The 18,149-nt window shown below is 59.1% G+C and overlaps 6 protein-coding genes across 8 annotated transcripts; 3 read left to right on the top strand and 3 right to left on the bottom strand.

Moving 5' to 3' along the window:
* The first annotated feature begins 508 nt into the window (after positions 1-508).
* Positions 509-3,494, top strand: JDV02_007016 (Molybdenum cofactor sulfurtransferase). The gene has a single exon (XM_047988465.1). It carries the CDS (start codon positions 852-854, stop codon positions 3,387-3,389), a length of 2,538 nt encoding a protein of 845 aa, XP_047844461.1. The 5' UTR covers positions 509-851; the 3' UTR covers positions 3,390-3,494.
* Positions 3,495-3,590: 96 nt separating this feature from the next.
* Positions 3,591-4,948, top strand: JDV02_007015 (uncharacterized protein; the record flags this gene model as incomplete). Its single annotated transcript, XM_047988464.1, has 1 exon — positions 3,591-4,948. The coding sequence occupies one exon, from the start codon at positions 3,591-3,593 to the stop codon at positions 4,809-4,811; it is 1,221 nt and encodes a 406-aa protein (XP_047844460.1). The 3' UTR covers positions 4,812-4,948.
* A 734-nt stretch (positions 4,949-5,682) lies between these two features.
* On the top strand, positions 5,683-8,477 carry CHT4_3 (Chitinase). Of its 2 annotated transcripts, XM_047988463.1 has the most exons (4): positions 5,683-6,944; positions 7,001-7,099; positions 7,149-8,246; positions 8,342-8,477. In XM_047988463.1, exons 1-3 carry the CDS (start codon positions 6,382-6,384, stop codon positions 8,194-8,196), a joined length of 1,710 nt encoding a protein of 569 aa, XP_047844459.1. In that variant the 5' UTR covers positions 5,683-6,381; the 3' UTR covers positions 8,197-8,246; positions 8,342-8,477. The 2 variants fall into 2 exon arrangements, with proteins under 2 accessions (XP_047844459.1, XP_047844458.1); XM_047988462.1 differs by having other exon boundaries at positions 7,001-8,477.
* On the bottom strand, positions 8,301-10,425 carry JDV02_007013 (uncharacterized protein; the record flags this gene model as incomplete). The annotated part of the gene is made up of 3 exons (XM_047988461.1): positions 8,301-8,951; positions 9,155-9,960; positions 10,209-10,425. The coding sequence occupies 3 exons, from the start codon at positions 10,423-10,425 to the stop codon at positions 8,538-8,540; spliced, it is 1,437 nt and encodes a 478-aa protein (XP_047844457.1). The 3' UTR covers positions 8,301-8,537.
* Positions 10,426-12,061: 1,636 nt separating this feature from the next.
* On the bottom strand, positions 12,062-14,966 carry JDV02_007012 (uncharacterized protein). Its single transcript, XM_047988460.1, has 3 exons — positions 14,687-14,966; positions 14,347-14,613; positions 12,062-14,292 (listed from the first exon to the last, which is right to left on the bottom strand). Exons 1-3 carry the CDS (start codon positions 14,726-14,728, stop codon positions 12,361-12,363), a joined length of 2,241 nt encoding a protein of 746 aa, XP_047844456.1. The 5' UTR covers positions 14,729-14,966; the 3' UTR covers positions 12,062-12,360.
* Positions 14,967-15,246: 280 nt separating this feature from the next.
* GND1 (phosphogluconate dehydrogenase (decarboxylating) gnd1) lies at positions 15,247-17,802 on the bottom strand. 2 transcript variants are annotated; one of them, XM_047988459.1, is made up of 5 exons: positions 17,616-17,802; positions 17,186-17,317; positions 16,552-17,107; positions 16,053-16,490; positions 15,247-15,993 (listed from the first exon to the last, which is right to left on the bottom strand). In XM_047988459.1, the coding sequence occupies exons 1-5, from the start codon at positions 17,627-17,629 to the stop codon at positions 15,553-15,555; spliced, it is 1,581 nt and encodes a 526-aa protein (XP_047844455.1). In that variant the 5' UTR covers positions 17,630-17,802; the 3' UTR covers positions 15,247-15,552. The 2 variants fall into 2 exon arrangements, with proteins under 2 accessions (XP_047844455.1, XP_047844454.1); XM_047988458.1 differs by having other exon boundaries at positions 17,186-17,802.
* Positions 17,803-18,149: the final 347 nt, after the last annotated feature.

Genomic DNA, 18,149 nt, shown 5'->3' with positions numbered 1-18,149 from the left:
TCCGGCGGGCAGCCCAGTCCATCGGCCGTAGTAGTGGAGGTGCACTATCACCAGCTGGTGGCCCCTTCGAGAAGCGCTTGCTGGAAGTTGACGGGTCCAGTCTGTAAGAGCAAACCGTCTAGTCAGGTGCCCTCTGGCGCAAGGGCTACAGCAGGGGCAGGCACCGCCGCTGACTGTGCTGGTGGGGGCCCTGCACACGTCCACGTCTCTCCAGCGGGCAGGCTCTGTCCAGGGACCTTAGCTCTCCGCTGCGGGGAAGTGCAGGGCGGTCAGTGCGCACTGTGCTCGTGGGAAATAAGGTACGTGCAAACGTGGGAGGCTGCCGCATGCACGGCTCGGACACTACGGTGCACCGTACAGTCTCCTAACTACCGACAAGACTGTGCGCCTGCCCTCGAGTTGTCTGCGCACCAATAACGACCCGCGGCGCAACGAAACGATTGCGCCGCTGAATGTGGGCGCTGTCGACTGCGCTGGAGGGTGGCGATCTCCGGGGCGGCGGCGGTGACCGACAGCAGAGTACGCAGCCTGGAACCACATATTAGTACCTAACCATCACGATAACGACCACTCTAAGAGGCGAACCTCCCCTCCCCTCTCACTCCTCCACTTCGCGGTCAAATACAGTCCTGTCCCACCCGACGATGTCGCATCCCCGGGACTTGCTGATTCCCAGACTAGCACAGCAGGACTGGGGCTGACCACCGTTACACCCGTGCTCGCCGACTTCGTATCGGACGAGTCGCACAGTGGCACGGCCGTCGCAACCGGCCTTTGACGCGCAGTCATCAAGGGGCCGCGCCTCGCTGATACCGAGACAGCCTCATTTCTTGTCCAATCACTACCATATCATGGCCGGCCACCCGACTTCCGCGTATAATGCGGCCGTGGACGAGTTTCGCCATCGGGAATTCCCCATGCTACGGGGTGAGTCGTTTCCCATTCCTCCTCTCCCAAAAGCCCCCTCAAAGCGCTGTGTGACCGTGCTCAACAAGCAAGCAGACTCCGTCTACCTCGACCATGCTGGGTCCACGGTATGCGCCAAGTCCTTGATGGACTCGTTTGCTGCCGAACTGTCTTCGGTTTTATACGGCAATCCTCACTCTGCGTCCTGGCCGTCTCAGCTCTCCACCACACGCATTGAGGATATACGGCTGCGGCTCCTCGGCTTCTTCAAGGCTGACCCGGCCGAGTATGACCTCGTCTTTGTCGCCAACGCCACAGCCGGCGTGAAGCTAGTTGTGGAGGCAATGCGCTCGCTGCCGCATGGTTATGTCTACGCGCACCACCAGGCGTGTCACACGAGCTTGGTGGGGGCACGCGAGGACGCACTTCATGCCGCGTGCCTCGACGACGATGGAGTCCAGTCATGGATCCAAGGGCAAGACCCGTTCCATGACGTCGCCGCCGAATCGACAGCGTTGTTTTCCTTTTCCGCTCAGTCTCATATGAATGGACGACGCTATCCCCTGTCTTGGGCCAAACGTCTCAAGGACCAGGCTGCGACAGGCTCGCGGCAACTATATACCCTGCTCGACGCCGCCTCGCTGAGTGCAACCTCGCAGCTGGACTTGGGGGCTCCTGAGCTCGCTGCCGACTTTATCGTTCTCAGCCTGTACAAGATATTTGGGTTTCCGGATGTCGGCGCGCTCATCGTGCGACGCTCCGCCGAAGCTGTCTTTGACCACCGTCGGTACTTTGGCGGCGGCACCGTCGACATGGTGGTCTGTGTCAAAGAGCAATGGCATGCCCGGAAAGCCCAGTTTCTTCACGAGCGCCTGGAGGATGGGACACTCCCGTTTCATAACATCATGGCGGTCGATGCCGCAATGACGGTGCACAAGAAGCTCTTTGGCTCAATGGACCGAGTGAGCGCGCACACGCGCTTTCTGGCGTCAAAGCTGTACAAGGGACTACGCAGCCTGCAGCACGGAAACGGTGTTCCGGTTTGCGCTTTATATACTGATTGTCCAGATGCGTTGGAGTCACCACCCACGGGACCGATTGTATCATTCAACCTTGTCAATAGTGATGGGGGCTGGGTAAGCCTCGCCGAGTTTGACAAATTGGCCATCCTTAAGGGAATGCACGTCCGGACTGGCGGACTTTGCAGCCCCGGATCGATAGCCACGTCTCTTGGACTCGAGCCATGGGAGATGCGGAGAAACCTTTCTGCAGGATTTCGTTGCGGAACCGATAACGACATCATGGCTGGCAAGCCCACAGGAGTCATCCGGGCCAGTCTTGGCGCTATGAGCACCATATCTGACGTGGAAAAGTTCCTCGGATTCATGACAGAGTTCTTCGTGGAGCAATCTGCGCCAATACCTGCCACCGTGTCGCCACAACGCCCAGCCAAGCATGCGGCTCCCCTACGAGTCAAAGCGATTACAGTCTACCCAATTAAAAGCTGTGCAGGCTTCAATGTTGCCGTGGGCACGCGCTGGGAGGTCAGACCCGAGGGCTTGGCTTGGGATCGTGAGTGGTGTTTGGTACATCGAGGGTCGGGCCAGGCTCTCAATCAGAAGCGGTACCCCAAGATGGCGCTGTTGCGGCCGTATCTGGATTTCCACCGAGGACTTTTGCGCGTCGAGCACCAGGAACCTGGACAGAAAGAAGCGTATCGGTTTGTGGAGATTCCGCTGTCTGCGAAGCCCGACCTGTTCGACAAGAGATCCCACCAAACATCATCACGAGTTTGCGGCGAGGAGATATCAGCCCAATCTTACAGCTCAAGCGAGATCAACGACTTCTTCGCCGACGCCCTGGGTGTGCCTTGCGTGTTGGCAAGATTTCCAGCGGGAGGCAGGGGCTTGAGTAGTCGGACGACCAAGGCTCGTATGCAGAAGTACCAGCGCCCGTGCAAGACGAGGCAACCCCTGCCTGGTGCGTTCCCTGATATTCCATCACCGCCGGACTCAGACTCGGAGCAGCAGCAGCTTGGGCGAATTTTGCTGGCCAACGAAAGTCCAATGCTACTTGTGCACAGCTCGAGTGTCGTTGCCTTGAACCAAGAGATTGAGAGGCGCGGTGGTGAAGCAGTCTCAGACGCGACATTTAGGCCAAACGTGGTCATTGAGAGCCTGCCGGATCAACCAGGCGAGCCGGCATATTCGGAAGATTCTTGGGACGGCGTCCGAATTGGCGACCAGGACTTCAAGTTCCTTGGGGCCTGCAGGAGGTGCCACATGGTTTGCGTCGACCAGGTGACGGCAGAGAGGAGGCAGGAGCCCTTCTCAACGCTGGCCAAGACAAGGAGATTCGACGGCAAGGTGTATTTCGGCTCGCACATGCGGCATGAGAAGGCCAAGGGGCATGGGGTCGCAAGTCAGCTGCCGATGATTATGGTCGGAGACTCGGTCTCCGTGTACGATGAGGGATTCCCATAAACTTATCTATGGCCGCAAGGCCTTGCCTAATACGAATCATGACAAGCATTTTCGTTATTGCATTGAGACTTCCCATAGTGCTCCGTCTTTTCGGCGGCATCTGCCAATACCAAAAGCGGTGCTTCTCGCCACTACTATGTTCGCAGGCCACGTCCAGCACGCCTTCCTTGCCGAAGGACCGACCTTCCCGCACAGATATTGATGGCCCAGCGACATCTCCATGCACCCTGTCTTGTAAGGAACTACTGTACGCTTGTTTCCTCCTTGTTTTCCCTCTTACTTCCCGCTCCGCTCTACTTCCAGCTCAAACATCATCCAAACACGTCGATCACGACGTTGACGGCAGGAACTAGTATGTCTTTCCCTTCAGGACCCGAATCCTCACCGGCCGCAGAATCGATGCCCTTTGACAAGATTGGCGCCGGCAGCTGCGGCGTGGTCTTTCGCGTTGGCGACAGCTCGAAGATTGTCAAGGTGGCCAAGGACACGGGCTCCTCTGCCCTGCGACGGGACTTGAGAGTCCACATGGCGACATACTACCAGATCAGGCGGTATTGCGTCGACGATGTCGAGGTGCCTCAGCCCATTGCATACTTTCCGTTGGGGTGCAGAGAGCATACCATATTCAATACTTGGTATCCTCGGTTTGCAGCCGCCATGGAACGCGAAGGGTTTCTCTCCGCTGCGCAGTTTTCCGTCGCAGAGCACATCTCGCCTCCACCAGAGCGGTTTCTCGAGCTTCTCATCAAGAATCTCTGCCCAAAGAAGTTCCAGGCGAGGGCACGGAGGTCTCTCCTCGACAGGGACTGCCTCGTACGTGTCTTCCTGGGAAAGGTTGCCCACCGCGGTGAAGGCGGCCAGACTTTCCCACTGCCAGACATTGCGCTTCATCTTGAAGAGCTTGTCGAGATTGGGATCAGTGTCGAAGATGTTGCTCGGGGCATGGGCCGCACCATGGCGGTGATGCATTGGGCGGTTCGGCACGATGGGGGCGGCGTCAAGTTTGTTTTGGGCGGCAAGAGGGTGCGTCAAGATGTGCCAGGCTTGGATCACTACGGCTCTGATGCCGAGGACGGCACCTACATCGGCCCTGATGTGGTGCCCTTTGAGGGAGTAGGAGTCTGTTACACTCATAAGACATGGCTCTTCCTCCTCGACTTCGATCAGGCCAAGCCGATGAGTATGGATGAGGCGGGCGTTCAGCAGGCGGTCGGGGCCATGGAAGCGAATGCTTCATATTTTCCCAGGCCGGGCGGGAGGACGGAACACCAGTGCAGGGCATGGAAGGCATTCGCGGAGGCTTACATGGTGGAATCTGCCGAGGTAATCAACAAGGAGAGGCTTGAGAGCGACGTTTCGCGGCTCCCTCGCCTGTTTATCCGCGCTTTGGTCGACATGACGGAGGATGAGGTGTCAGAGTGATGCGAGTGCTAGTTGGGTATCGCCTCGGTAGAGGTTTATGTTTCATTGACGCTCGTGCCTGCCGTGCGTCTCGCGTGTCTCGTCTCTTCTTGGCCGTGCTTGTCGTGTCGCTACACACATGGAAGTTTGGAGTGGTGGTCAGTGGCATCGCGTAGCAGAGTTTGGCCTGAGTCTGCCGTGATGTCGACATCACGTTTGCATTGTCCCAAACACTCATCAGGGAAACGGTACTCCGGCCGTGGGGACTGCCATGTAACACTGTCGCAAGTGTTTCCCCCAAGGAATCTGGATGGTTCTATGATCCAAAGTTTGGCGAGCAAACAGCAGTCGATCCCTACGAGGTCGGGATGCCTGACCAGTGACTAAGTTAGAAGTCGGATTGCATCGCACACCCAGGTCAGTCCACCAAGCCAGCTGAATCACGAGCCGCGAGCGTAATGACCGGCCGGCCCGTGGCACTTGTGAGGCAAGCAGATAGTAGCTGGTGTCATGGGCTGACTTTGAGCCGTTGAATCTGTCTGCTTGGAAGGGGGGGGCTGGTTCTTGGACGCTTGCTCATGCTGACCCACAACCGACGGTTTGATGGCAGCACTCTCTGCCGTCGGAGCTGGGTCCGATGGCATCACGGAATCACCTCGGTCCTGACTCCTGAGGGTTCGTCACACGCAACTTTAAAGTTAGAATCACATTTGCTGGTCTTGGGTCCCGTGAGTCAAGCGCCGATCCAGCGTCTTTCGTGCTCGCGAGTGGCAGGAAAAGGAAGGAAGCAAGGAAGGTGCGGCTCTCGCGTGCATGTCTCTCCCTTTTTTTAGGCACAGCTGCATCGCCGCCTCCACACCCACACCCACACACCACACCCAAACACCCACGCGCACATGGTGGCCCCCCCCCCCCGAAAGAACTGGGACGCTGCACGACTACATACATTCCTCACGACGCGCTGTCTGTCCCTGCGTGCCATTCCATTGCCCGCATGGCGCATCGGCCCCGCGTATATGGGCACAGCACTGTCGGGGCTGGGGTACAGCACGGCGACGACGACGACGACGACGACGACGACGACGGCAACGACGCTAGGATCTATGGGTGCTAGACGCGGCTTGCGAGCAATGCCAGCCCCATGTCGACAGCAGCGCGGTTTCCAGGGAAGAAAGGGGAGGACGGGGAGACTCCGAAGGGTAGAGCGCGCGCGGTGGGCTGCAGACCAAGGATCGCCATCTTAATAGGCTGGATTCTCGCCCCGGCGACTATTGATGGACTGTATCAAAAGTTTGTCGGGCCGTTGACGAACGAACCCCGGCACACATTGTCACTCCCTCACTTACATACCCACACCGGGGCTAGACGAGGCTCAGCATCCCAGCCGCTTGCTGCTATGCGATGCCATGCGATCTCAGGCACAGCCGTGTCTGTCCCTCAATCAGCTTCTCTCGGTGCTCCCCGAGGAATCGTTAGGCGACACCAAATTCCGACAGCGACATGATTCACATGCGCCGCCGCCGCCGCCGCTGGCGACCTCGTCAGGGTCCGCCGCCGCGACCTCAATAAAAAGCCCTCGCGTCCCGACCTCATGCCAAACCCTTCCCTGCGTTCCCTTCCCTTCAAGTTTCAGCTTCCAGCCTCGCCCTTTGCCATAGTGGTGTCAACTGGGAGGTCTCACCGAGTCAAGATGCGTGCTATACTGACACTCGGCGCTGCTCTGGCGCTGCTGGCTCAGACAGCTTTGGGTGGCGTCGCTGGCCGCTGCATACACAAAACGACCATAAGCGTGTCCCAGTCAGTTACTGTCCATGAGGCACACGCCGTGAGTCACCCCGCTGCTCCTCCTTCTCAGTCTTCAGGAGTCCAGCGTCCCATCGACCCTACCAAGTCCGAGGGTACGGATGAGGATGATCCTCCCGATTACGACGAAGCCAACGACACGGTTGCCTCTGAGCCTTCGCAGGTTGAACAAGAAACGGGATTCACAAAGGCCTCAAAGGCCGAGAGCACAAATCTCGGCACCGCACCAATGGGAAATACGGAAACCTCGCAGGCTGCGCCCTCTGCGACGACTTCTGGGTCAAGCAGCTCAATCAGCCACCCTTCCAAGACCGCCAAGGCCCTGCGAAACGTCCTCTACTTTACCAACTGGTAACCTACCCAAAACATGCCCTTTATTTTCAAGATTTTCAGCTAACAGTGGTCAGGGGCATCTACGGAGCCAACTACCAGCCGGACATGCTGCCGGCGGACCGGGTCACTCACGTCCTATACGCCTTTGCAGCTCTTGGCGAGGACGGGACTGTGTAAGTCTCATGACGATTGCTCAAGCCAACTGTGCTTACTCTGTAGTAGCAAGACTTTCGACTCATACGCCGACGTGGAGAAGCACTATCCAGACGACTCGTGGAACGACAAGGGCAAGAACGCCTACGGATGTGTCAAGCAGCTCTACAAGCTGAAGCAGGCGAATCGCCGTCTCAAGACGCTGATTTCAATTGGCGGCTGGAACGCCTCGCTAAACGGAAAGTTTGCCAACTCTGTTGCCACGGACGCGCAAAAGCAGAAATTCGCCGAGACGGCGGTCAAATTGATGGGCGACTGGGGAATGGACGGCCTTGACGTCGACTGGGAATACCCAACCAGCGATACAGAGGCCAAGAGCTTTGTCGCTCTCCTCCAGGCTTGCCGGAAGGCTTTGGATGATTACGCGGAAAAGAATGCCCCGGGCTATCACTTCCTTCTCACTGTCGCTACATCGGCTGGACCGGATCATTACCGGCAACTGGATATGAAGGGCATGGACCAATACCTTGACGCGTGGCATCTTATGGCCTACGATTACGCCGGGTCCTGGGACAAGACGACAGGTCACCAAGCAAACATCAACAAGAGCTCTAGCAATCCCGAGGCCACCAAGTTCAGCACGGTACAAGCTGTCGACGATTATATCCAGGCTGGCATCGCCCCTGACAAGATTGTCTTGGGCCTGCCGCTGTATGGGCGTTCATTCGCCAATACGAATGGCTTGGGCGAGTCGTTCACTGGCGTCGGCGGCGGGACTTTGGAAAAGGGAGTCTGGCTCTACAGAGACCTGCCCCGGCCGAGCGCCAAGGTAGAGATGGACGATGCTGTGGGTGCTGTCTGGAGCTATGACGCGTCCGCAAAGGAGCTGGTTTCGTATGACGATCCGCGGAGCGCCAAGATGAAGGTGGACTACCTCAAGAGCAAGGGTCTCGGCGGAGCTTTGTTTTGGGAGGCATCGGGGGACAAGAACAAGACTGACCCCGACAACATCGTCAGCACTGTGGCCACGTCCCTAGGTGAGCTAGAAAACTCGCAGAACCAGCTGAGCTATCCAGGCAGCCAATACGACAATATCAAGAACGGCATGAAGGGGTAGTTATGGGAGGGGGGAGGCTTAATTCGCGGGTCGAATCAGGCGGTTCACTGGTGCGTTGGAGGCATGGCATGCCTTTATCTTTAGACTTGGAGGCATTTCTGCTGGCGCATCGTGTATTTTCAATCTAATTTTGAGTGGACCATAGAGAACAAGAAGAATATGAGGATGATGGTGGTATTTATTTTCCCGAGCAGCAGCACCAGCTGCGTGCTCCCCCCGTTGTCCACCGATCTATACAATCGTAAGCAAGCAAGCAAAGATCATAGCGCCCATCTCCCGTGGTATCCAAGGCATGCATGGCCCCTCCATCTCCCCCCGGGTGTCGTTCAAACGACAACCTTTTACACCATCATTCCAACTCCCACGATGAGTGCCAGCCCCGCGAGAAGGAGGACGTCGGACCGGGCCCCTCCCGCGGCGGCGGACTTTTGCGAGTTGTTGTTGGTCAGGCCGGGGCCGCCGCGACCCCCGGGCTCGGGCGTCGCCTCGGCGGACAGGCTGATGTCCACGTCGGTCAGCGTCGTGTAGATGGGTCGCGGCGTGGTGGTGCCGCTGCCCTTGTTGCCACCGCCGCGGGTGCTGGTGCGGCTGCGGGTGCTGATGATGCCTGGGAGGAGGGTTCGCAAGAGCGGGTTCGAGCCATCGTCGCCGCGTCCGAGGCCGCCGGCGTCGCCATCTCCGTCCGCGGCGGCGGCGAGGGCGCGCTCTGAGACGGAGGAGGGGGAGGGGGCGAGGGTGGTGGGTGGCTGGTTCTTCTGGTGTTGCGTGTGGTTAGCTAGCTGCATGTACAGTAGTAGTACCCATGGTGACGATTCGACCAGACCATGCCATCTCTCCCGTTCTCTTTCTCTCTATCTTTTCATCTTCCCCCCTACTTCTACGATAATGTGGCTCTCATCTAGGAGGGGTGTATATGTGTGCGTCTTGTCTGTGACGGGGGGGGGGGCCGTCAACGTACCTGATCGCCTGCCTCTGCGGAATCGGCAGCAGGGGGGGTGGTCGGCTCGGCGGCGGGAGGGGGAGAGACGGCGGCGGCTGGAGTGGAAGAGGGTGGCGCTGCCCCCACTGCTGCTGCTGCTGTTGTTGTTTTTGCGTCCGCGGGCTGCTTGTTATCGGGCTGCCTGCCGTTGTCCTTCTTGGGCTGTTCCGGCTCCGGCTCCGGCTGGGCTGAGTTGGCCGGAGCGGCGGCGTTGGGGAGGGGCTTGAGCGAGCCGCCGGCATTGTTGTTGTCGTTGTTGTTGCCCTGCTTGTCGTTGCCCTGGTCTTTATTGTTGTTGTTATCGTCATCGTCGCCGTTGCCCTTTTGCGTCTTCTTCTTCTTCTTTCCGTCCTGCTGCTGCCGCTGTTGTTGATCCTTGTCGCCCTGGTTCTTCTCACCGTCCTTGTTGTTGTTGTTATTGTTGTTGTTGTTGCCGTCGGCGACGTTGGGCAACGGCTTCAGCCCGGGCTTGCCGTCATTGTCACCGCCCACGGCGTCCGTCGCCTCTATCCTCTCGACGGAGCGGGTGCGGCTGCCACCACCACCACCATTACCACCAGCGCCTCCGCGGCGCCGCGTTGCCGTCGCTTGTTGTTGCTGCTGCTTCTTCTGCTGCTTTTGATTCTGCTGCTGCTGTTGTTGGTTGGCAAGCGCAGCAATGATAAAAGGCTCCGAGGTGAGGACCACGGCGCCGCGCGCGTCGAGGATGACCATGGCAAAGGACGGCAGGGCGGCGATGGAGGCGGCTGGCGTCCAGGTGAGAGAGCCCGAGTTGGGAATGTTGGCTGCGCGATTGTCAGCCATCTCTCCTTTTTTTTCTTTTTTTTCTTAACTCTCGTAACCAGCTCAAAGATTTCCTCTCCAACGACCCCCGAATCTCCATCATATCGGCGTGAGAGTGTAAAAAGTTGCCACTCATCACCATTTCACACACATAGACACACAGAGATACACTGAGACACACAAAAAGGCCAAACGAGGGCGAAAAGAAAATGGGAGAAGGAAAGATAGTAAAAAAAAAAAAATAACATACCGGCAATCTTGTCCGCGACGGTGCCGCTCTGGGCTCCATCGCCCGGCACGAGGTTGATGGACAGGGGCGCCTGCAGGCCGTCCGTGTTCCAGCGGATGGTGCACTGCTCCTTGGCGTTGAGGCGCGTCGAGCCCGTGGGGAAGACGAACTGCCCGGCGGCGAGGCTCGTCGCCCCGGCCAGCAGCGCGGCGACGGTGAAGCCGTTGGGGAGATGCATCACCGCGGCGGATGGACGGGCGAGGAAAATTGGACCGGGGGCCGTCACAACTTTACGAATACACAAGCTGAGTGAGGCTTTCTTTTCTCTCCTCTCTCTTTTTTTTTAAAAAACAAAGAAAAATCCTCTTCCAGGAGGTAGGAAGAAGAAGAAAAGGCGGCTGTGCTCGAAGAGAAGAATAGGGGCGTCAAGGACAGAACGGATCAAAGAGGTTTACAAAGTTGCAAAGGAAGGGAATTCCTGGCTGGCGACCAAGGGTGACAGAGAAAGGCGAGTCAGCGAGCGGGCTGTAATCAGACGACAGCGAGAAGCAAGAGCAACGACGAGGACGAGGACGACGAGGATGAGGGGGGACGTGAGACGAGGTTAAACGACGAGGCCGTTTTCTTCACGGCCTCGGCCCTTTGAGGGGTGGAACAACCACCAAGCCCAGCATCCAACAGCATCGTCAGTGTCTGTCCCATCATTACCCTCCCTCCCTCCGTCTTCCCGGAGATATGGGACGCGCGCCATCCGAAGTATGATCACCGTTTCCACCCACCCACCCAACCAATATGCCTAAAAGAATGCCATGGTGCTCTCCTGTACGGTGCTGTATTGTAGTACAGTACCTTGCTGGCGGTCCATTGGCGACAACTCTTGTCTCTCTCTCTCTCTCTCTCTCTGTTACTCTTTGCATCCACGCGCGCCAAGCTGGGGAAGGCGGCCCAAGCCCCCCCCCGTGTCAGGCTTCGTTCTAGGAGGAGGCTGCGACACCCGCCGCCGCGCCTGCCCACCCATCCGTGACGCATCCCATCTTTTTTGGCGTGCCATTGCTGCTGTAAGCAGCAGCAGCAGTGAACAGGGAAACAGACAGACAGACAGACAGACAGGCTCAGCCCCAACGGCCGTTTGACTGCCCGTACACGAATCTTCTCAATCAAACAAAAGCACCCGGTTGCTGCAGAATATACGACGTATACTGTACTTCGTATACTGTAACTACATGCACGCATGCATACGTGTAAGCTACATACTACTGAGCCACTTATACAATACCCAAGGTACGTACGAACGAGGGCAGAGGAATTCCGGACGTGGTGCGCCCCCCCCCCCAAAAAAAAGGGCATGAAGAGGAGCAGCACCAAAAAAGACAAAAAGACGACATTTCGCTTCGTCATCATTCCCGTCAGTCGTGCGTCGTCGTGCGTCGTCGCGGCGCAGGCGGAGGAAGAAAGGGGGCCCTGTCTGTAACACGGAGGTCGATGAAACCGCTTCGCGCAGCTGCCGCTCGCTCGCTCGACTCTGCTCTTTTCTTCACCACCTACTTACCAAGCCTACCTACCTCACCAGACGCGTCGTCCCCCCCTCCCCGTTCCTGACAGCGTTTCAGACGTCGACGGAGCGTGGCCACCACAGTCACCGCGGGGGGTTAAGCGCTTGTTTCGCCTGTCAGTCAGCTTCAGCCAGCCCTTTGTCTTTCTCGGGCACTGCGCCTTCCCCCAATCATCACTGGCTCTGGTCGGCTGGCTCGGGGCGTATTATTATGGAGATGCGACGAGGGCACACGGCGTCAACGACCGACCACCCACCCGCGCAACTCTACGGTTCGGTTCATACACACATGCGAGCCCGAGTGGGAGAGGCTCATCAACGCCGCCCAAGAAAAAGAATCCTCATTGCACATACCCTGCTCCCCCAAGTCTACATAACCTACACCTCCAGCCGACAGGCTAGGCTAGGTGGAATAATACAGGTCTCGGCGGGCACAAAACTCCAGCAATACAAAAACACCTGTCCCGCTGGCCGCAGGATACGCGCCATTCTCCGTCTCGAAAGCCCAACCTAACCCCCTTTCCATGGCTCTGAAGCAGACCGCGGCAGGTCAAGAGAGCCAATATCGTGTAGCTCCAGACATCTCGGCCACCCTTGGGCCTCATACCCTCCATGCGCCCTCTACATATCTTGTCCCTGTCCCTCACCCGGCGTGTTGGATGCGTCCACGCCATGGAATGCGTCGCCAAAGGCAGAGTCCTCCATGTCCATCTGCAGGTCTAGGCCGTCGCCAAGCTCGCCCGCGGAGCCGTCAAGATCCGGCGCATCGTAGCCCGCCAAGGCATCGCCCGCCGTGTCCAAATCGCCCAGTGAGCTGAAGTCGTTTTGGTCAAACGTTGCCGAGCCGCCGTCCGTGACAGCGGGCGTCGCGGCTGCCGACGGGGGCCGAGCCGCACCTTGCGCCGTCGCGTCCGGCTTAGGTGCCTCCTCTTCCGCCGCCATTGCCGCCGCCGTTGCCTCCGTCGCCGAAGCTGCCGGTGCCTCTTGGCCAGCACTGCTCGCCTCGGGTGTCGTGCCGCCTCCCTTGGGCACCATGACCCAGTCGCCGCTACCGGTACCATGATCTGGAGCCGTATTCGCTGCTGGCTCTGGTGCCTTGGCAGGCGAGTCCGTCCCGCCCATGGCCACGTCGGCATTCGGTTCCGCGGGTGCAGCTGCAGTGTCTTGACCGGCGGGCGCCGCTGAGCTTTGTGCGGGAGCTGGCGAGGGAGCATTGTTGGCGTTGGAGGGTGTCGCGGCGTTAGATTGCGTGGCTGACATTTGCGCTTGGGGCGTGGGAAAGTTGTTGACTGGAGTCGACATGGACGAGAAGCCCGTATGCATCTGGTCCAGCAACCCGGCTGCCGTGCCGCCCATGTCAATGTCAGACTCGCCGAGCATAAGCCCGCTCGTCTGCGAGCCGGCTTGCGATGGCTGTCGCGACATCTGCACATCCTCGGCGGGTGGCGCTTGGGGCTCCGGCGCTGGAGCTTGGTATCCTCCATCCTGCACACGCTTAACCGCCGGGCGGCTCTCCAACTTTCGTCCAACTGCCTGCTCTAGTTCCTCAATCACCTCATCTACCGTCCTTTTGCTAGAATGCCGCGGCCTTCCCTCGCCCCTGCCCGCGCCGTCTGTGTGGCTGTCGTTCTGGCCGAACGCAGCCGTGATGTCGTCATCGAGAGCCCGGAGCTCCGCTTCCTTGGTCACGAACAAGGAGCTTTCCTTGAGCTTGGCCATGGCCTCGGCATGTGCCCCCTGCATCTTCTTCATCTCGGCTTGCGTCGACTCGATATGGTTCTTGACTCGCTTGCGAAACTCGTCGGCAAGTCCACTGTCCAGTCGTCCGACGTAGGGCTTCTCGATCGCGATGGCCTCACCTCCCTGAGCCGTGAAGATGCCGTCAGTGAGCGATGCCAACTCGCCTTTGAGACCGAGGCCAAGGTCCGTGGGTGTGATCTGGTTCAATCTATACGCAGAGGAAAGGATCTCCTCCATCCACTCATGGTTCTGCTTGTACCGGCTCAGCGAAATCTCGCGCTGCGTCAGATGGTCAAACATGTCGCCCCTCGTTATATCCTCATCGTCGTCGAAAGCCGGGTCCACAGCAGGCATGCCGGGCATGCCCGCCATGGCTGGCTGTTGTCCTTGACTCTGCGCGTGCCTGGCTCGCTTGGCGGGAGGTCCGGGCGTCGGCTGGGTAGGGTATGCCATCTGCTGAGGGACGCCTCGCGGGACCATCTGAGGGCCCATCTGCTGCCGCGTGAGCTCTGGGAGCGACGGCCAATTGACCCGGTCCGACAGCATAAACTCTTTTCGCCGGATCTGGCCCGCGCGCAGTAGGTAGTGTCGCTGCTGCATGATGGCGTTGACGCGTTCGTCATACGGCACCATCTGCGCGGGAATCCGATCGTTGGGTTCGGATGGGCCGTAGTGCACGATAAAGAGGCTCATGTCGGGCTGGGGAGGGTTTGGGTGGCCAGGGACTGGCACGAGTCGAAATCGCCGTCTCGCGTGTAGGGCAAACTGCTCGCCGGGGATGTAGCCGGCTTTGAGATAGTAGATCTCCAGCATCTTGGATCGGGTTAGATGTAGAACTGGAGGTTTATTTTGGAGGCAGGTACATACCAGACCGTTTCCCAGGTCGTGCTTGTAGATCTGCTCAGGCGGCGACCACACGAAGCCATCCGTCGCAAAGTTTGTGCCCAGCCTCCCGAGGGGCTGCCACGTCAGGAGAATCGTGCCGTCGGCGGGCTTGTCAAGATATGTCCAGAAGAAGGGCGCCCGGTCGCGTGCGACTTGAGGAGCGTTCATGAGCCACTTGGCGACCTCGTTGGTGTCGATGCGAGGCATTGTCGGATATCGGGACGAGGAGATGAGGTGGACATGGGAGATCTGCGCGGCATCGTCAGTCTTCCCCATCGACGTACTTGAGCCTCCAACGAAATTCCTGCCGCGGTCAACGTACCAAGTCCTGAGGGACGCTGTGGCTAGGGTCGGGTTGCGCCATCTTGGCGGTTGACGAGGCGTCCTTGTGCTTGGTGACTTGGTTGTCGCGGGAGGAGGGCTGCGGCAGGGCGCTCGTCTGCCAATTGGGCGGCTCACGATACGCCCGCTTCGATCACTCTGGGTCTGCCCCCGAGGTCTACCGGTATATGCTGTAATTGGGCCGCGCGCGGATGCAACGCCGATGAGGCCGCGATGAGAGGCGATGGGATGCGGTGGCTTGGTCTGGAGTTGCATGAGCTTGTCCCTGGCTTCCGAGACCAGGTTGCGCGAGCGCGCCGCCCCAAAATTCGTCGCGACGAGGCTGGCCAAGCGCTGTCCAATCACGTGCATCACTCGCCAAAGAAAAAAGTGGACAGGGGAAGACGACGCCCATACTGCAAAGGGTACGTACCGCCCACTTAAACTGCAGTGGACTCAAGAGCCTCAACTCCATCCACCCATCGAAGCAGCACATTGCAGCACATTCAGCCTTCATCAGGATTCACGTATCCGCCATCTCACACAAACAGCACGCGTGCCGTCAATCATGTCTTCTGCTCAGTACATTGCTACTTCTTGCACTACTTCGTACGCACGCGATTTTTTCAACTATCGACTTCATCACAGCAGTTCCGTCCGCCTCCCGCCGTCGGGGCAGCGGGCACGTATACACGTCACCGAGACTGCGGCCCGTCTACCTTGTCTGCATGGCCCATCGAGGCGTATTCAAAAGTTGCCCAGCCCGGGCCGACATGCGGGCCCGGCAATTGTACTTCGTATTGCGCAGCAGCTTGCAGTAATCTTGCGTGCTGTCCTCCATCTCACACCCTTCTCGTACGCGCAGACTTAAGCCTGGTATGTCGAGGCGGAGACGTTGCCGCCGCGGCCGGTCCAGTTGACGTGGATGTCCTGGCCCTCGGGGTACGTGCTGCTGGCGAACTCAGGCTTGATACGGAAAGTGTGGGCACCGAAGTAGTCGCGCTGGGCCTGGAGGAGGTTGGCCGGCAGGTCCTTGGTGCGATAGCCGTCAAACCATGAGAGCGCCGTCGAGAAAGCGGGCGTCGGGATACCCAGCTGAGCAGACTGGGCGACAACGTCTCTCCAGCCGGGCTGCGCCTTGTGGATAGCCTTGTTGAAGAAGTCGTCGAACAGCAGGTTCGTCAGCTCGGGCTGCTTGCGGTACGCGGCCGTGATGTCCTTGAGGAAGACGGAGCGAATGATGCAGCCGCCACGCCACATGAGGGCAATCGAGGGCTTGTTCAGCTTCCACTTGTACTCGCGGGCGGCCTGGGGGCAACATCGTCAGCAATGGCACATCGGGCAAGCGTCGAGATGCTTGCACTCACCTCCTGCATCAGCATGAAGCCCTGGGCGTATGAGATAATCTTGGAGGCGTACAGGGCCTGCTCAAGGTCCTCGAGGAACTGCTCCTTGTTGCCAGAGAACTTGCCGCTGTTGCGGCTGACGAACTCGAGCTTGGATGAGGCCTGGACACGCTCGTCCTTGATGGCGGACAGGCAACGGGACAAGACAGCCTCGGCGATAAGGGTGACGGGCATGCCGAGATCCAGAGCGTTGACAGCGGTCCACTTGCCAGTACCCTTCTGGCCGGCCTTGTCCAAGATCTTGTCGACGAGGGGCTTGCCGTCGTCGTCATTGAAGTACATGATGTCGCGGGTGATCTCGATGAGGAACGAATCCAAAACACCCTTGTTCCACTTAGCGAAAACGTCGCCGATCTCCTTGCTGGAGAGGCCGAGGCCGCGCTTCATGATGTCGTAGGCCTGTTTCCAGGACGTCAGCATGGGCAGCCCCACGTGCTTGCTCTGACGGCGATCTCCCTACCTCGCAAATGAGCTGCATGTCACCGTACTCAATGCCGTTGTGAACCATCTTGACGTAGTGACCGGCACCCTCGTCGCCGACCCACTCGCAGCAGGCCTCGCCGTCGCTCTTGGCAGCGATGCTCTGGAAGATGTCCTTGATGTGCGGCCAGGCCTCTTCGTTGCCGCCGGGCATCAGAGAGGGGCCATAGCGAGCACCCTCCTCACCACCAGAGACACCGGAGCCGACGAAACGGATACCCTTGGCCTGGAGCTCCTGGGTACGGCGGTTGGAGTCGGGGAAGTGAGAGTTGCCACCATCGATAATGATGTCGCCCTTGGACAGGAGGGGGACGAGCTTGGCGATCCAGTCGTCAACGGCAGCGCCAGCCTGGACGAGCAGCATGACGCGGCGGGGCGACTTGAGCTTGCTGACGAACTCCTCGACGTTGTGGGCGCCGATGATGGACTTGCCCTTGGCCTCGTTCTCCAGGAATCGGTCGACCTTGGAGACGGTTCGGTTGAAGGCGCAGATGGTGAAGCCATGGTCGGCCATGTTCATGATGAGGTTCTGTCCCCTGCGCAAGACGTCAGCACTCGGCGAGCTCGGCAGCACGACGTCTGAGGAGCGAGGACTAGGGCGAGGGGAGACTTACATGACAGCAAGGCCGATGAGGCCCAGATCAGCGCTGGCGGCATTGTCAGCATTTCTTGACGCGTTGGCGGAGGAGCTGTGAAGTGCGGTGGAGGGTTCGGCGCCGCCAAGCTGGATGTTTGCGAGGCGGGCGCTGTGCGGCAGGATCATCAATCATCAATGAGCTGGTCTTTTCCCAAAGCAAAGGAGCAGGAGGGGACCCGACGAGGGCGGGACGGGTTGCACGCCCGTGGCTCCCGGGCCTTGACACGCAGGCCACGCAAACCACCAAGAATTACCACGATGGCAGCTCTCGGGGTGCGCGAATTGAGGTCATGGAAGCTCAACAGAGTTTGGGGCGGGGTGGTGGGGTAGCAGCGTGGGAGGTGATAACGATGACGATGGAGGGGCTCTGAGGAGGGTTGTTCTTTTTTTTTCCGCTGGGGACTTACACGGGGCCAGACATGATGGCGGTGCTGGGATTGATGGTCTGGAGGTGGTCTGTTCTGGAAGGAAGAGGCTCGCGGGAAAGGACAAGCTCTGTCGTTGGTGATGAGATGAGAAGGAGATTGGAAAGGAAGAGTCGAAGGGGGAGGGAGGGGAGAAGAAGAAGTAGTCTGGAGGCAGACGGGAGGGACGGAAGGCAAGTGGGAGGTGGAAGCTTGTTAAGCTCTCACCTCGCCCCAGCGCAGGTCGGGTCGGGTTGATTCACGGCCTCGCACAGCGGTGCGTCCACTGCCGCAGCAGCCTAGGCGCCTCAGCGAGGCGTACAGTGGAGGGCAGTTCCAGGCCCTGCCCACCCGACTGCAGTGGCCCTCAGTAGCCCGGGCGTGGAGTTGGAGCGGAGCGGGTGCTGGAGGAAGCCCGGGCACCTCATCAGGCTATCCAGCGGGTTATCTGGGTAAAAGCGGGCACGTTGGGAGGTCCGGCACGCGGTGATTGGTGGCACGGGGGCTGCTGGGGAGCGCTTCATCGTCATGGCGCTG

Source organism: Purpureocillium takamizusanense, chromosome 6 (genome assembly GCF_022605165.1).
Source record: "Purpureocillium takamizusanense chromosome 6, complete sequence".
Lineage (NCBI taxonomy): Eukaryota > Fungi > Ascomycota > Sordariomycetes > Hypocreales > Ophiocordycipitaceae > Purpureocillium > Purpureocillium takamizusanense.
The sequence above is the reverse complement of the archived record's forward strand: the minus strand, read 5'-3'. Positions and strand labels throughout refer to the sequence as shown.

Coding starts and splice junctions, on each gene's coding strand:
- JDV02_007016 (XM_047988465.1), top strand. CDS start 852: ATGGCCGGCCACCCGACTTCCGCGTATAATGCGGCCGTGGACGAGTTT.
- CHT4_3 (XM_047988463.1), top strand. CDS start 6,382: ATGCCAAACCCTTCCCTGCGTTCCCTTCCCTTCAAGTTTCAGCTTCCA. Junction 6,945..7,000: donor GTCCTCTACTTTACCAACTG/GTAACCTACCCA, acceptor AACAGTGGTCAG/GGGCATCTACGGAGCCAACT. Junction 7,100..7,148: donor CTTGGCGAGGACGGGACTGT/GTAAGTCTCATG, acceptor ACTCTGTAGTAG/CAAGACTTTCGACTCATACG.
- JDV02_007012 (XM_047988460.1), bottom strand. CDS start 14,728: ATGGCGCAACCCGACCCTAGCCACAGCGTCCCTCAGGACTTG. Junction 14,614..14,686: donor ACAGCGTCCCTCAGGACTTG/GTACGTTGACCG, acceptor GATGCCGCGCAG/ATCTCCCATGTCCACCTCAT. Junction 14,293..14,346: donor ACGACCTGGGAAACGGTCTG/GTATGTACCTGC, acceptor ACCCGATCCAAG/ATGCTGGAGATCTACTATCT.
- GND1 (XM_047988458.1), bottom strand. CDS start 17,334: ATGATCCTGCCGCACAGCGCCCGCCTCGCAAACATCCAGCTTGGCGGC. Junction 16,491..16,551: donor ACATGCAGCTCATTTGCGAG/GTAGGGAGATCG, acceptor TCCTGGAAACAG/GCCTACGACATCATGAAGCG. Junction 15,994..16,052: donor GCTTCATGCTGATGCAGGAG/GTGAGTGCAAGC, acceptor TGTTGCCCCCAG/GCCGCCCGCGAGTACAAGTG.